This window comes from Hibiscus syriacus, unplaced genomic scaffold (genome assembly GCF_006381635.1).
Source record: "Hibiscus syriacus cultivar Baekdansim isolate YM2019G1 unplaced genomic scaffold, ASM638163v2 tig00002919_pilon, whole genome shotgun sequence".
NCBI classification, from domain to species: Eukaryota; Viridiplantae; Streptophyta; class Magnoliopsida; order Malvales; family Malvaceae; genus Hibiscus; species Hibiscus syriacus.
Genome location: NW_024061957.1, coordinates 739023 through 752369, shown reverse-complemented (window position 1 = coordinate 752369; position 13347 = coordinate 739023). Strand labels below are relative to the sequence as shown.

General features: G+C 35.2%; 2 protein-coding genes across 2 annotated transcripts; one reads left to right on the top strand and one right to left on the bottom strand.

Annotated features, from left to right (window-relative positions):
* On the bottom strand, positions 1 to 2886 carry LOC120164622. Its single transcript, XM_039174303.1, has 6 exons — positions 2339 to 2886; positions 1639 to 1784; positions 1091 to 1259; positions 808 to 906; positions 606 to 688; positions 1 to 492 (listed from the first exon to the last, which is right to left on the bottom strand). Exons 1-6 carry the CDS (start codon positions 2528 to 2530, stop codon positions 360 to 362), a joined length of 822 nt encoding a protein of 273 aa, XP_039030234.1. The 5' UTR covers positions 2531 to 2886; the 3' UTR covers positions 1 to 359.
* A 277-nt stretch (positions 2887 to 3163) lies between these two features.
* Positions 3164 to 4348, top strand: LOC120164643 (transmembrane emp24 domain-containing protein p24beta2-like). Its single transcript, XM_039174314.1, has 5 exons — positions 3164 to 3496; positions 3607 to 3793; positions 3887 to 3994; positions 4074 to 4243; positions 4299 to 4348. The coding sequence occupies exons 1-4, from the start codon at positions 3275 to 3277 to the stop codon at positions 4205 to 4207; spliced, it is 651 nt and encodes a 216-aa protein (XP_039030245.1). The 5' UTR covers positions 3164 to 3274; the 3' UTR covers positions 4208 to 4243; positions 4299 to 4348.
* The last annotated feature ends 8999 nt before the right edge of the window (positions 4349 to 13347 follow it).

Here is a 13347-nt window from a genome sequence, read left to right as displayed (position 1 = left end):
TAGCAAATGAAACAAGTTCTTATATACTACATGGTGGAAGCCAAGAATATAAACAAGTAACATCTCTCGTCAATAGCCAATAAAAAAGTACGCCATATATCAGCAGAATCTCACTGTAACGAAAACATGTATACATACATATGCGTATTTTTTTGTTATCGAACATATATATGTATACAGGTAGGAAACTTTATGTGATAATTTCTTGATGCACCTGTAAGAGGAATAAACTCTTCATCATGTGGCACCGGCTCCATTTTTCACTGGGATGACTTCATTCATTATCTAATTCTATCGTCTTGGGGACCCCTTTCTGAGGTCGGTATAAGTTCATCATCAGAAGACGAGGAGCTTAAGTTCTAATTTTGATCGGATGTAGTTGTGGTAACTGTAACAGGCAAATCTGACAGTGATGGCCGTAAGACAAGATAAAGAGCAGGACCTATGAATGGCACCAATGATAAGGGAAGAAGCCAAAAACCTTTGTCATACCTGCAAATAGGAAAAGCATTCCAGCAACTCATGTCGTGCCAAATAAACTCCTTTTAGAGGTTTTGAACTTTAGATTCAAAGCAAGGGCATGATAGTCTCTATATTTTTCTTACCATTTACGGGCAGTCATATCATTATAAACCCAGAAAGCGGCAAATGCAGATAGTAGAGTAAAATCCAGGGTCATGATGTGAATCTGTGACATAGAGATTTGATTCCCAGCATGAATATATTTCGAGTTCCATGACATTAAAACAACATACTGTCAAGACAAACACAATAATTCATGAGTACTCAAAAGATCGACGATCTTACAAATTTGCTTTCCCTGAAGTACTGGAAAAACTCTCTCCAAATATCAGCATTTTCTAAACCTGCATAAATGATTAAACCTATTCCCGCGGCAAGTGACACCTGATGTGTAATGAAGTTATTTTTCATTTTTGCACCAAAACAATTTTTTTGTTACTTTTATCAATGAAACGAAGTGGTGCTATACTGTTATCCCACATTATTAAATTTTATGGAAATTAACAGTTCGGTTATAGTTGCTCAAATACGAGGATATTGTATGCAGGGGAGAAATAGAAGTACTTACCCCAGCAGTTAATTTTGATTCCAGAAAATTCAAAGGCCACTTTCCGAGTTCATTTTCTTCAACAGGTGGTGGTGGTGGACTCCATAGAACAAAATATGGTAAAAGAGCATATGCACCACCAAAGCATGAAAGTACTAGAAACGGCCAGGTGGGAATGTTGTTCTTTGAGCTGCAGATATATAAAATCTTAACCAAAAATTAGACAGGTTGAACTAGTTAACGCAAAATGAAGAGTGTTCGTCTTGGCACAACAATAAGACGGACCATGGATTCAAGTCTCGATAACAAGTACATATAGAAGCTAGTATGTCAAAGTTTAGACCTACTAGATAGTGCGCTGAACCCAAATCCGATTACATTTGCTTCATAAATAAATGCAACAAAACTAAATCATCATTGATTCAAATAATTCTACCCAAGTCCCTCAGTCCTTTTGCATGTTCCGTTTGTAAGAATATAAAACCAATTATCATCAATTTCAACTCAAGGATAACATTGTGGAGATAAGATGTTCAGATAAGGAAAGTAGTGAGAGAAGTTGAAGGTACCTTCTGCCTGTTGGAATCAGCAACATGCTGTACACTAACGGCCACAATCCCATGATGTACCACAGGGAGACAAGTACTTCATTCATCCTAAAACCATCATCTCCCTTCAAATTCAGGAGCTTTTTCAAAAAGTACACGTCCCTCGACTGCAGAGAGTTAACAATCCCATGTTGAGGATGCAACGCAGATGTTAAATTGATTATTTCATGAATTTATAAATTTGTAACTCTCAGCCAGTCGGCCTTAGGCATAATCCGGAGAATGTGATATCACATCATCATGTTTATATGCTATTAACGTTTCTATCAGAGTTATAATTAGCATGAAAAACAAGCACAAACGCCACAAATGAATGCAGATACAAATATAGCAAAAGGAAATGGAAAATTTAAACTTTCAAAAGGCATGAAGTTACTTCTCTGGAGAACAAGGGTAACCAATGAACATAACAATTGAAACCCAAGCTTTAGCAATAATGTTTTAGTTCAGAAAATGATTAACAATAACCACAGCAAGGAAATAAAACCGGCACATAAATCAGAATACTAAAGCATCCATGAAAAAGCAAGTTATTTTGAGTAATGAAGCCACTTTACTAAATTTCATCTCAATTCCAAATCAAGGAACACAAGAAAGGCAGTCACCATTAAATAAGGAAACACACATACAACAAGAACAAGAAGTTGGGTTTGGAAAATACCGGGGTTTGGTCAGGTGTGAGATTGAAAACATAGTACATGAGAGCACTCCACAACACAAAAAGCAAAATCGAGGTCGTCCAATCCCTTCCTTCTTTTTTGTTATTATTATCCGAAAGCCCTTTATCCTGACCAGTTTCTTCTTCTGAATTCTGGGTTTGCAAGGTACTTTTACATATTTGAAGAACACCCATTTGCTGAAATGAGGAAATTAAAGGCTTATGATTGTGGGGTTAAGGAATACTGAGAAATTCGAGGTCCTTTTGTACAGTAATGGACTTTGTTGGCTAAGATTTCTAGCCCGGATTAAAGTTTTGAACTTTGAAGAGTTTTGAGGTACGTGAAAGAAGCTACAACAGATGAGATTGGTGGTTGCAGACATTGTGAGAAACAATTTTTTTTTTTTTAAATCTCAAAATTTGAGCTTTGATATTTCAAAACCCATGATAAAGCATAAGAAGATGGAACTAATGTAAGCTAGCTGTTAGATGCGGCTAGGAAAAAGACAAAGCGGATCCGAAACGGCGAGCTTTAGAGCTAGACTATATGTTTGGATAGAAGGAATGTGAAGGAAAATAATCCAAAAATATTTGAACACGCAAGCCTAAAACAAAAGCGCGCATTTAAGCGACATCGTTTACTCTTGTGTGAAACTAAAGAAACCTCAGCCAAGGACAAAAAGAGACAAATTCGCGGTCAAACAAACCAACAGTTACGAGTTTCTTATGTTCTGTTCTTCGGTTTCTAAAGCAGGGAACTTTCCATTTTAATCAAATTATTGGGAGGTTCAATATAGTTAAACATATCAACTTTCAGAGAGGCCTAGGTATTATTAATTTTCGTTAAAATTTTCTTAACATTATCTCTTTGTCTAGTCTTGTTAAAAAAACAACCACCAATTATCTAAACCTGTAGGATTCTGTTTTTGTTTCGTAGAGATGACGGGAAAAAGATGGAAAAGAAGCGTCGAAATTGCATGGGTAGCAATGGGTTTCTTTCTATGGAGCTTAAAAGTAGCGGAAGGGGTGAGATTCGTGATAGACAGAGAAGAATGTTTGTCCCATGATGTCAAGTACGAAGGTGACACTGTTCATGTCTCTTTCGTCGTAATTAAGGCTGATGCCCCTTGGAATTTTAACAACCAAGGCGTCGATCTTGTGGTAACCTTTCTCCTTTTTTTTTCTTCCCTTTTCTGGGTTCGAAATCGTTTCATCAGATTGATTGATTACCAGTTTTACATTTTATTGTGAATTAATGGTGAGATTGGCAGATAACGGGACCATCAGGGGACCAGATTCATGATTTCCGTAACAGAATAAGTGAGAAGTACGAGTTTGTTGTCCACAAGAAAGGGGTTTACAGATTCTGCTTTGCCAACAAATCTCCGTATCATGAAACCATTGATTTTGATATAAAAGTTGGGCATTTTACATACAATCATCAGCATGCAAAAGATGGTGAGTTTAAACTATTGGTACCATTTTGTTTTCCCTTCAAAAAAAAGGGGGGGGGAGGAGGGGAATGATTATCTCTTTGAATGATGTTTGCAGAGCATTTTGATCCTTTGATGGATCAGATATCAAGGTTGGAGGAAGCTCTTTACAACATCCAATTCGAACAGCATTGGCTCGAGGCTCAGACGGATCGGCAGGCGATAGGTAACAGCTTAAATGTTTTGATCTGAATGTCACCAGAACTGTTGGTGTTTGACATTTTTGAACATAATATGTTGTGCAGTGAATGATAACATGGGGCGACGAGCACTTCACAAGGCAATGCTTGAATCAGTTGCACTTATAGCGGCAAGCATCCTTCAAATTTTCCTTTTGAAACGCATGTTTGAACGAAAGCTTGGAACATCCAGAGTGTAATCCCTCTTATATTTTGCTGATATTTACACACTGCAAGCTCCAAGTGTATCGTATCTGTCGTTTAACCCCAACTTGTTTTGTACTTAATGAGTTAATGTTACTACCACCGATATGTCAGTAGAAGCAAATTTTGTTCTGTTTTTCATTTTTGGGTGATAAATTATTGTATTGATTCTTTGTATAAACATCAATAATTTACCATTGAAATTTCAGAAATACTTACGTTTGTTAACTTTCCTGTTAATGGAGTCGGACAGGGGATCCTTTATCTCCTACCTGTTTATTATCGTCATGAGCATGCTCTCGGGTCTGTTGAATCAGGTTGCTGCACATGTAATATTGGATTTCCCCCCATAATGAAAGACACTTGGCCTTATACATTCTAGACAATTTTCGTATGATTTCAGGTCTTCGGATGAACTGTTCAAAAAGTGAGATTTATTATTTTAGAATAAGTCTATTTATAAGATGACATATGTTTAGTATTTTTTTAGTCAAATGATAATGTACATATTCTACAGATACAGTTGTTTGAATCTGTTCTGCAAATACAGTTGCTTGAACTTGAATTTTCTAAGAAAGACGATATTTTTTGTCATTGAAACCACTAAATAAGTTCTTGGTAGAAAAAATTGCTTCGCGAATAAGGAGTCAGATTATCAAGCTCCCATCGTTCTCGGGTAGACCGTAACTTATTCAATTCAGCTTACAGAACTTTTGGTGCAAAATCTTTATGCTGCCAACGAAGGTGATTCGAAAAATCACTAAACCTTGTAATACCTTTATGTTTACCAAAGGCTGAAGGAGGTCTATGGGTTAGAGACATGATATTGTGGAATAAGGTTTCGGTTATGAAAAGTTTTAGATTACATGTAATGTTTTATTTTATTTATTTAATTAGAATGAAAGATTACGATATTTGTTAGAGAGAATAATATAATAATTTATTTAATTAATTCGTGTCTTATTATTTCTCAAATAAATTATCTAAATAATAACTATGATTAATTGATAAAAGTTAATAATAAATTGATTCAAAATATAATAATTAAATTTAATTAATGTTGATGAATTAAATATTGTAATTTTATATTGGAAATATAAAATTGCACCATTTAATCTTAAATCAAACTATATTTAACAATAAAAACTTTATATTAGAAAAAAATATAGTTTAGACAAGAAATATCAATTGAGAAAACATTATTTTCAAAGTTATATTATAAAAAGAAGCAATGCATTCATAATAAACAATGCTCAAAGTGGCAATCAAATAAGATGAAAGCATTCTGAATATATTGCTCCTGTCTTGCGGTTTAGATAATATGAATCCCTTCTCCTGGAAGCCTGTAACACCATAAGTTCCATCTCATTTATCTGTAGCTTGGACACAGCACAGCCATTTTTTCTGCAGAACCATCAAATCAAATTTCATGAATCTGCAAATATAATAGGATATAATAGCTTCGGATATCCATCTAGTATGAATCTACAGAAAATTCTACATATTGCCAAATACCAAAACATGAACTTACAGGAGGCGGCTTCTGATCTTGCTTGCGTGTGGGGGCATCGTTGACAGGCAAATCAAGCTTGGGACCAGCCTTTTTCTCATTTCTAGCCTTGTTGAAGATGACTGTAAACCCCTCGGCTGTTGCAGGATTGTTGACGTCCCATTCTCCAAACTTTGGTAATGCTCGGCCCTTCTCCTGTATGCCATAGCAGCTAATGGATGATACATTCATGAAAATGATTCAGCTTTTTTAAATGCATAAAAGGCATTAGAAATGCCTGAGATTTGAGAATTTTAATCATCCAAAAGGAGAGACAATAAATCAATAATGTTGTTTCCTCTCATTATCGAAATCTATAATCACGTTGCCGATACCAGCAAAAGACGGAAATATTATAGAACATAGAATTCGGAATGAGGAAACAAAGAATCTAATAGGAAGGGATTAATTGCAAACATCATGGCCTATTAATACAATCTTAACGAAAGAAAAATGCCAAGGGAATAGGAAAAGATAAGTGTTACCGCCATGATTTTGTTCTGAGATTTCAATGCAGAGAGAGAGAGAGAACGAGAGTGGCTCTGGTATTTGTGTCCTCTGACCTCTCTCTATATCTTTTAATTAAAAGAAGAAGAAAAAAAGAAATTAATTCTGTTTGACGAGTAATTTTTAGTATATACTAATTACTATTGGTTGAATCCGTTGGGACAGAAAAATCAGAAAATTATCAATTTGAATTTTTTTAATAAAGCCAAAAAAAATTAAAAATAGACCAAATCGATTGATTAAATTTTTAGTTAGTTCAATCAGAAAATCAATTGAATCGATTTTAATTTTTTTTAATAGAAAAACAAAATAAAAATCAATATATTATGTATATTCATTAGTATATAAATTTATTTATTTATTTTTTTGAAAGGTGATTTTTTATGATACATTAAAATAAATAAAAAAAACGAAACACGTCTCGTTAAAAAACCTCTCTAAATCTTGTTTTGGAGGAAAAATAGTTCACCAAACCGATGTTAGATCCACGTACCATCATCGTTCAAATTATAACACACGCCATTCACCCACCAAAAAACAACAGCAAGATGACCTACTAGCATCCCATGCTCACTGCAACAGACAAAAACAACAAAACTCACTGATTGCATACTCAACTTCACCCTTCGCACCTGCTTTCCTTCTACACCCAAAACAGAAATGTGCTAAAGTATTTTCTAGCAGTTGAACATCACCCCTACCATCGGTTTCAACTGCACCACAAGCCTCTTCCGGCACACAACAGCAACTATTCAATATTCCTTCCACCGCTAAACAACTCACACACCAATCATCCATCAACACAGAGATTCAGCCGAAAGCATCGACTTTTCACCAATACTACCAGGCACACTACAGTTCTGACGAATAACACAAATGTTTTAACAGCAGCAATGAAGAATTTTGCAGTAAATAATCCTCCCCCAATCACACAGACCGGCAATACCACTCCAAGAAGCTAAAAGAAAGAGCTAGGACTTCTGACAAACTCTTGCACAGAGGGATACGACCGTGGCCATCTACTTTTTGCCCTGCATCCAATCCTAAAATGAGCTGTTTCAAATAGTCTAGTTTCCGAACTTTACAACCCATTATATAATACAGCGATTTTACAAGTCCACACAGGCCAGATCAACCCAAAGAAACTTAAAGACCACAACGGCTTAGCTTTCCTCCGTATCTTTTAATTATTCCACTGAATGATTGAAGTTTTAACATCTGCAAAGAAAACGAAAAATACCTGCCATAGCTTACACCATCGCTGCCATTCTGTCTGTTAACTTTACTGTGAAATACAAGCTTATTTTATTCATTAGCTTCATTGAAATATATATAGCATATTACAACAAACTTGACAGCTCAGCTATATTTCAACATTCACCCTACTTCTTCCTAGTTCAGCACCTTGTTCGTGTCTCCAGAAACATTAATACTTTGTCTAAACAAACCAAAAAATGACCTGGGTAGAGGTTTGGTAAAACCATTAGCTTTTTGATGTTTTGCTGGAATGTAATTGACATGAAGGCTCCCAGCAGCAACCCGTTCTCGCACAAAGTGAAGGTCCAACTCAATATGCTTTGAACGAGCATGAAAAACTGAATTCGCGCTCATTGCTATAGCACTCGTATTGTCGCTCCAAACAACCGGAATATTGGCTAAGTCAATTCCCATATCATTCGGCAAAGCTTGTAACCATATGATTTCAGAAACAACATCCGCGATGCCGTGGTACTCCGCTTCCGTGGTAGAATGTGACACCGAATGTTGCCGTTTGGAACTCCACGACACAAGATTCCCTCCTAGATACACAAAATATCCAGAAATTGAGCGTCTATCATCAACATTACTCACCCAATCCGCATCAGCAAACCCAACCAATTTACTTGCTTGTTGTTTCACATGATTTTCGAAACACCAAACTATAATTAAGAGTTCCACTAAGATAACGTAAAATCCCCTTGACAATTAACCAATGATTCATACATGGTTGATGCATATATTGAGCCACTCGGTTAACACTAAAAGCGATATCCGGGCGAGTAGGACATAAGTATAATAAAGCACCAACAACAATGCTGTGATAAGATTGAGCATCAGCAAGAGCAGTTCATCACGAATCAGCTTAATAGACGCAACCATTGGCGTCGGAACAGAATTGGCTCCTCGAATATTCGTTCTGTCAAGAAGTTCAAGAATAAACTTCCTTTGCCGGAGAATAAGAGAATCGGCACTTCGTTCAACCTCAAGTCCAAGAAAATAACTCAATTCACCAAGATCCTATAATGAAAATTTCTCCCCCAACAACCGAATAGCACGGTCAATTTCATTAACATCATCGCCAGTGATAATTATGTCATCGACATAAACCAGCACATAAATAGCGCCACTGTTTCCACGCTGAATAAAAAGAGAAGCATCTGCTTGTGTGCCTTCAAACCCAACTTCAAAAAGAAACTCACGAAGCTTAGCATACCAACTCCGAGGGGCTTGTTTGAGATCATACAACGCCTTCTCAAGTTTGCAAACAAGTCTCGAACCATCCGAATTAAATTGCTCAAATCCCGAGGGTTGTACCATGAAATCCTCTTCACGTAACTCTCCATTAAGAAAAGCATTAGACTGCCAACGAAAGGACAACATTAATCGTGGATGGTTTCACCACTGGATTGAATTTATCTCGAAAATCTTGTCCCGGAACTTGAGCAAAACCTTTTGCAACTAAGCGGGCATTATATCGAGCTATCGAACCATCTGCATCATGTCTTGTTGCGAACCAAAGCATCATATTCTTCAAAAACCGCAGTCTTCGACTCAGAGGAAGTAAGAGCTTGAGAAATAGAAGTTGGTTCCTCAACACCATCGCTCGGTTGTGTTAAAACACCCTGGGTTTAAACACCCCAGCGTTGCTTCTTGTCAACATGCGGTGAGTGTTTAAATTAGGAGCAGGATCTAATTCTTCCATAACACCACCAGGCACCATAGAGTCACTATGTCCCGCAATAGAAATACTCCTATGTTGTCAGACACAAGACCACAGCCTGTCTCAACACCTTGACCACCAGCTGAAGCATTATCAATCAAGCAAACAGCCTCACTATTAACCATTCCTTCTATATGAGAACTTGAAGTGGAATCGGACTGAGCCAAATGAAATGACTGAATACGATCTTAAGATGGAGACACCACCCCTTTCTGAAATGAACCATGCACATTCCCGAGATACTGATCTGCACCAGGAACTAAACAAATCCCTGTAGTGGATAACGAACCCTCAGTCCGAACAGGAGAAGATTTCACACAATTGGAAAAAGGGAAAACACCCTTGTCAAATCGTACATGGCGAGGATATAGACTCTGCCACTTGGAGCGAGACGAATATATCCCTTGTGTTGAGAACTATAACCAAGAAACGTGCAGGCCTCCGATGGAAACATGAGCTTATGATTCTGAAAAGACGAAGACACGGGAAGCACTTGCACCCAAAAACCCGTAAATTATCATAAGTTGGACATTTCGCTAACAACTTCTCAAACGGAATATGTCCATGAAGACCAACCGTAGGTAATCGATTGATCAAATACGTGGTCGTAACGGCAGCATAAGCCCAAAACAACAATGGCAACGAAGCTTGAGCTAACAAAATGAGAGTCATATTGATCACATGTCTGTGCTTGCTCTCCACTACACCATTCTGCTGTGACGTATGAGGGCATGTGAGCCTGTGATGTATCCCATCATCTTACGAAGCTTTCGAAAAACACCGGAATTCACCACCTCCGTCACTCTGAACTTCCTTGATATTTCGTCCAAATTGATTCTTAACCATGCGTTGAAATAGTTTAAAAGCACGAATAGCTTGTGACTTAGCATTCAACAAGTAGATCCATGCATGCTCACAATGACAGAGTAAATGATTTATTGATTCCGGTTCTTTCTTATCATTCAACAAGTAGATCCATGCGTGCTCACAATGACAGAGTAAATGATTTATTGATTCCGGTTCTTTCTTACACACAATACATAGATTAGATTCCAAGCCCGTAACACTCCGCTTCATCAGTTCAACCAGCGACGGAATTCTATGGTGGACAGCCTTCCAAACAAACGCTTCGACTTTAGGCGGGGCTAAGATCGACAAAACTAATTTCCACACGCTCTCCTCATTACCCCCTGCTGAAGCTTCCAAAAGGTAGTAGGATTTTGGATTATATAAGCCATCAGTTGACCCCGACCAAATCAAGTAATCCACCACCCCCACACTATGTTGTACTCTGCTAATAACATTCAAAAAATCATTCCACGGGTTAACTTCCTACTGAAATGGTCTTCTTATTTCCACTTTCCATTCCCAACGCCCATTTGACAATAACTCAAGCTCTTTCACTTTCCCCTTTTTATATAATAATATAGTTGTCGATTTTAAATTTTTTTTTTTACTGACAAAACAAAATTAAAATCAATATATTATGTATATTCATTAGTATATAGATTTATTTATTTATTACTTTATTTATATTGTCATTTTATATAATAATTAATATATTTGTCGATTTAAAATTGATTTTGTTAATATCTGAACAAAATTAAAATCAATATATTGTATATTCATTAGTATATAGTTTATTTATATTTTACTTTATTTATATTGTCATTTTATATAATAATTAGTGTATATGTATATTTTTTTTGGATAAACCAGAATTTTATTACCCAAAATAGCAAAGTTATGCTACAACCAAACCCAATCAACAGACTATACAAAATGAACAAGATACAAAAAAACCAGTGATTGGTTATACAATTCCCCAAGCATTACAAAGGGAAAAATTAGTACAATTTAGTCTATTAATAAGTTTCCCCCTAAGACGTATACTAACAACTTCGATAATTTCCTTAAGCAAATTGTCGGTCGTACGCGATCGGCCTTGGTACATTCTACGATTTCGTTCTTGCCACAGGAAGTAAATAAAAGCATTCCAAGAAATTTTCAAGATTGCGGTAGTAAGGGATTTCCCTTTCCACGTTAAGCACGCCCGAGAGACCATTGCTTCCCAAGTCAGAGCTGTGAAGGTCATTCCATTCAGTAGAAGAATAGATTTCCAGAGATCGACAGCCAGGGGACAAATGGAAAACAAGTGATCCCTTGTTTCATTACAGTTTCTGCAATTTACACAAATAGCAGCAGTGTTTATTCCCATTTTTTGTAGCCGATCACTGGTAGGTAACATGTTCAAAATAGCCATCCAAACGATCAGGCTATGCTTTGGTATATGCAAAGGATACAAAATGAGCCTGTGCCATTCAACTTTTGGCCGCTGCATCCGAATCTTGTCCCAAATATCATTGGTGTGCAGTATGCCTGAAGTAATCAGAGGAAAATCGATGGTCCTCATTTTGAGAATTCGGTTGATACACCAGCTCTTAATGTGTATGTAACATCCTTTTTCTGTATCCGTACCGAATACGGGTCAGAGATGTCACATAAAACATTTTCTATTCGAAAATTAATAAATTTTTGTTTCTTTTAAAATTCATTTGTTTCAAATATAATATCACATTCGTTTAATTGCGTAAACCAAAATATAATATTTGAACATTCAAATCAAGTTTGGTTTCAGGCAGCAACATATCAGCTCAACATTTTTTAATATAATATACCAAATTTCCTAAACAAAAATTCATATCTTTAGATATTAAAATCAATATACTAAAATATCAAATAACCAACTATTTTATAACTGGTAATTATATTAAGTATCATTTTCTATAAACTAAGTTTAAACATACTCATTTTGTATTTTACTTGCTAAAACCACACACACACACACACACACACACACATATATATATATATATATATATATATATATATATATAACTATTTATTATCGTAACATATTAGGGCATTGCCATATATGAAGTATACATGACACTAGAAAATTAAAAACATCAAAGATGTCATACTGATACTAGTGAGCTGATTTGATCCTCAAAAATTGGTGTTGAACTAGCTCCTTACTACGAAATTTTTCGGACTTATCACTTTATAGCTTTTAATACAAAATCTGTACGACAAATATGAAACTCATGAAAACATCATTTTTAGGGTTAAACTATTCATTTACGGGACCAGATTACATAATTTTTAAAATTACACTTTGGTCTCTAAACTTTTCCTAAGATTATACTTTGACCACTAAACTTTCAATTTATTCATTTTAGCAATTAACCAAAAATATGGGATATATATATATATATATATAAATTTATTTTTATTTCTAAAAATAATTTAAAAGGTATAGAATTTTGTTTGTTGAATGTTTTTCATGTTTTAGTAAAAAACCATTGCAAGATTAAAATAATTATGTTTGAAGTATATCTCTTATATTAATTGTTTAAGAAATTTTTTTTTTATGATTTTAAACATAATTTCCAAAAGTAATGATAAACATAAAGAATGAAATGAAATTATTTACACAATTTAAACCCCATTTATTTAATATTAGGTATGATTCTAAAAGTATTTTTTAATAATAATAATAAATATAAAAGAACAGAAAATTATTTACGCTATTTAAGCTCTATATGATACTTATCCAAAGTCTAATTTAAAAAATACTTCACTAAACAACAAATATTTAAAATGTGTGTTCTCGTTATGGATGAGGAATGACAAAGGTGCACTCGTTTCATACGTAGGCAATTTTGCCTTGTGATTGTGATGTTTCCATCTCCGAGGATTAAATATTTTGATAATTTACATTAAGAAAATATTACTTCATCATAAATATTTTGTGATTGTGATGTCTTCATCATAAATGTTGTTTTCTTTTATACGTAGGGAAAAAATCGTCACTAAGAAATACATCTCATTTATTTATATTTTAAAATACATATCATCACACAAACCTTACGAGCTGAATTATTAGTTTCCACAAACAAATGGAAGGTGATATTCATCTATCTTTTATTCCTTCTACCATTACTTAATTTATCACTGTATTTATTTGTCACTGTGATTTATGTTGAACAAGGGTAGACGTGGGTGCCAACCGTGGCTTTGCAACTGCAAGCAACAGT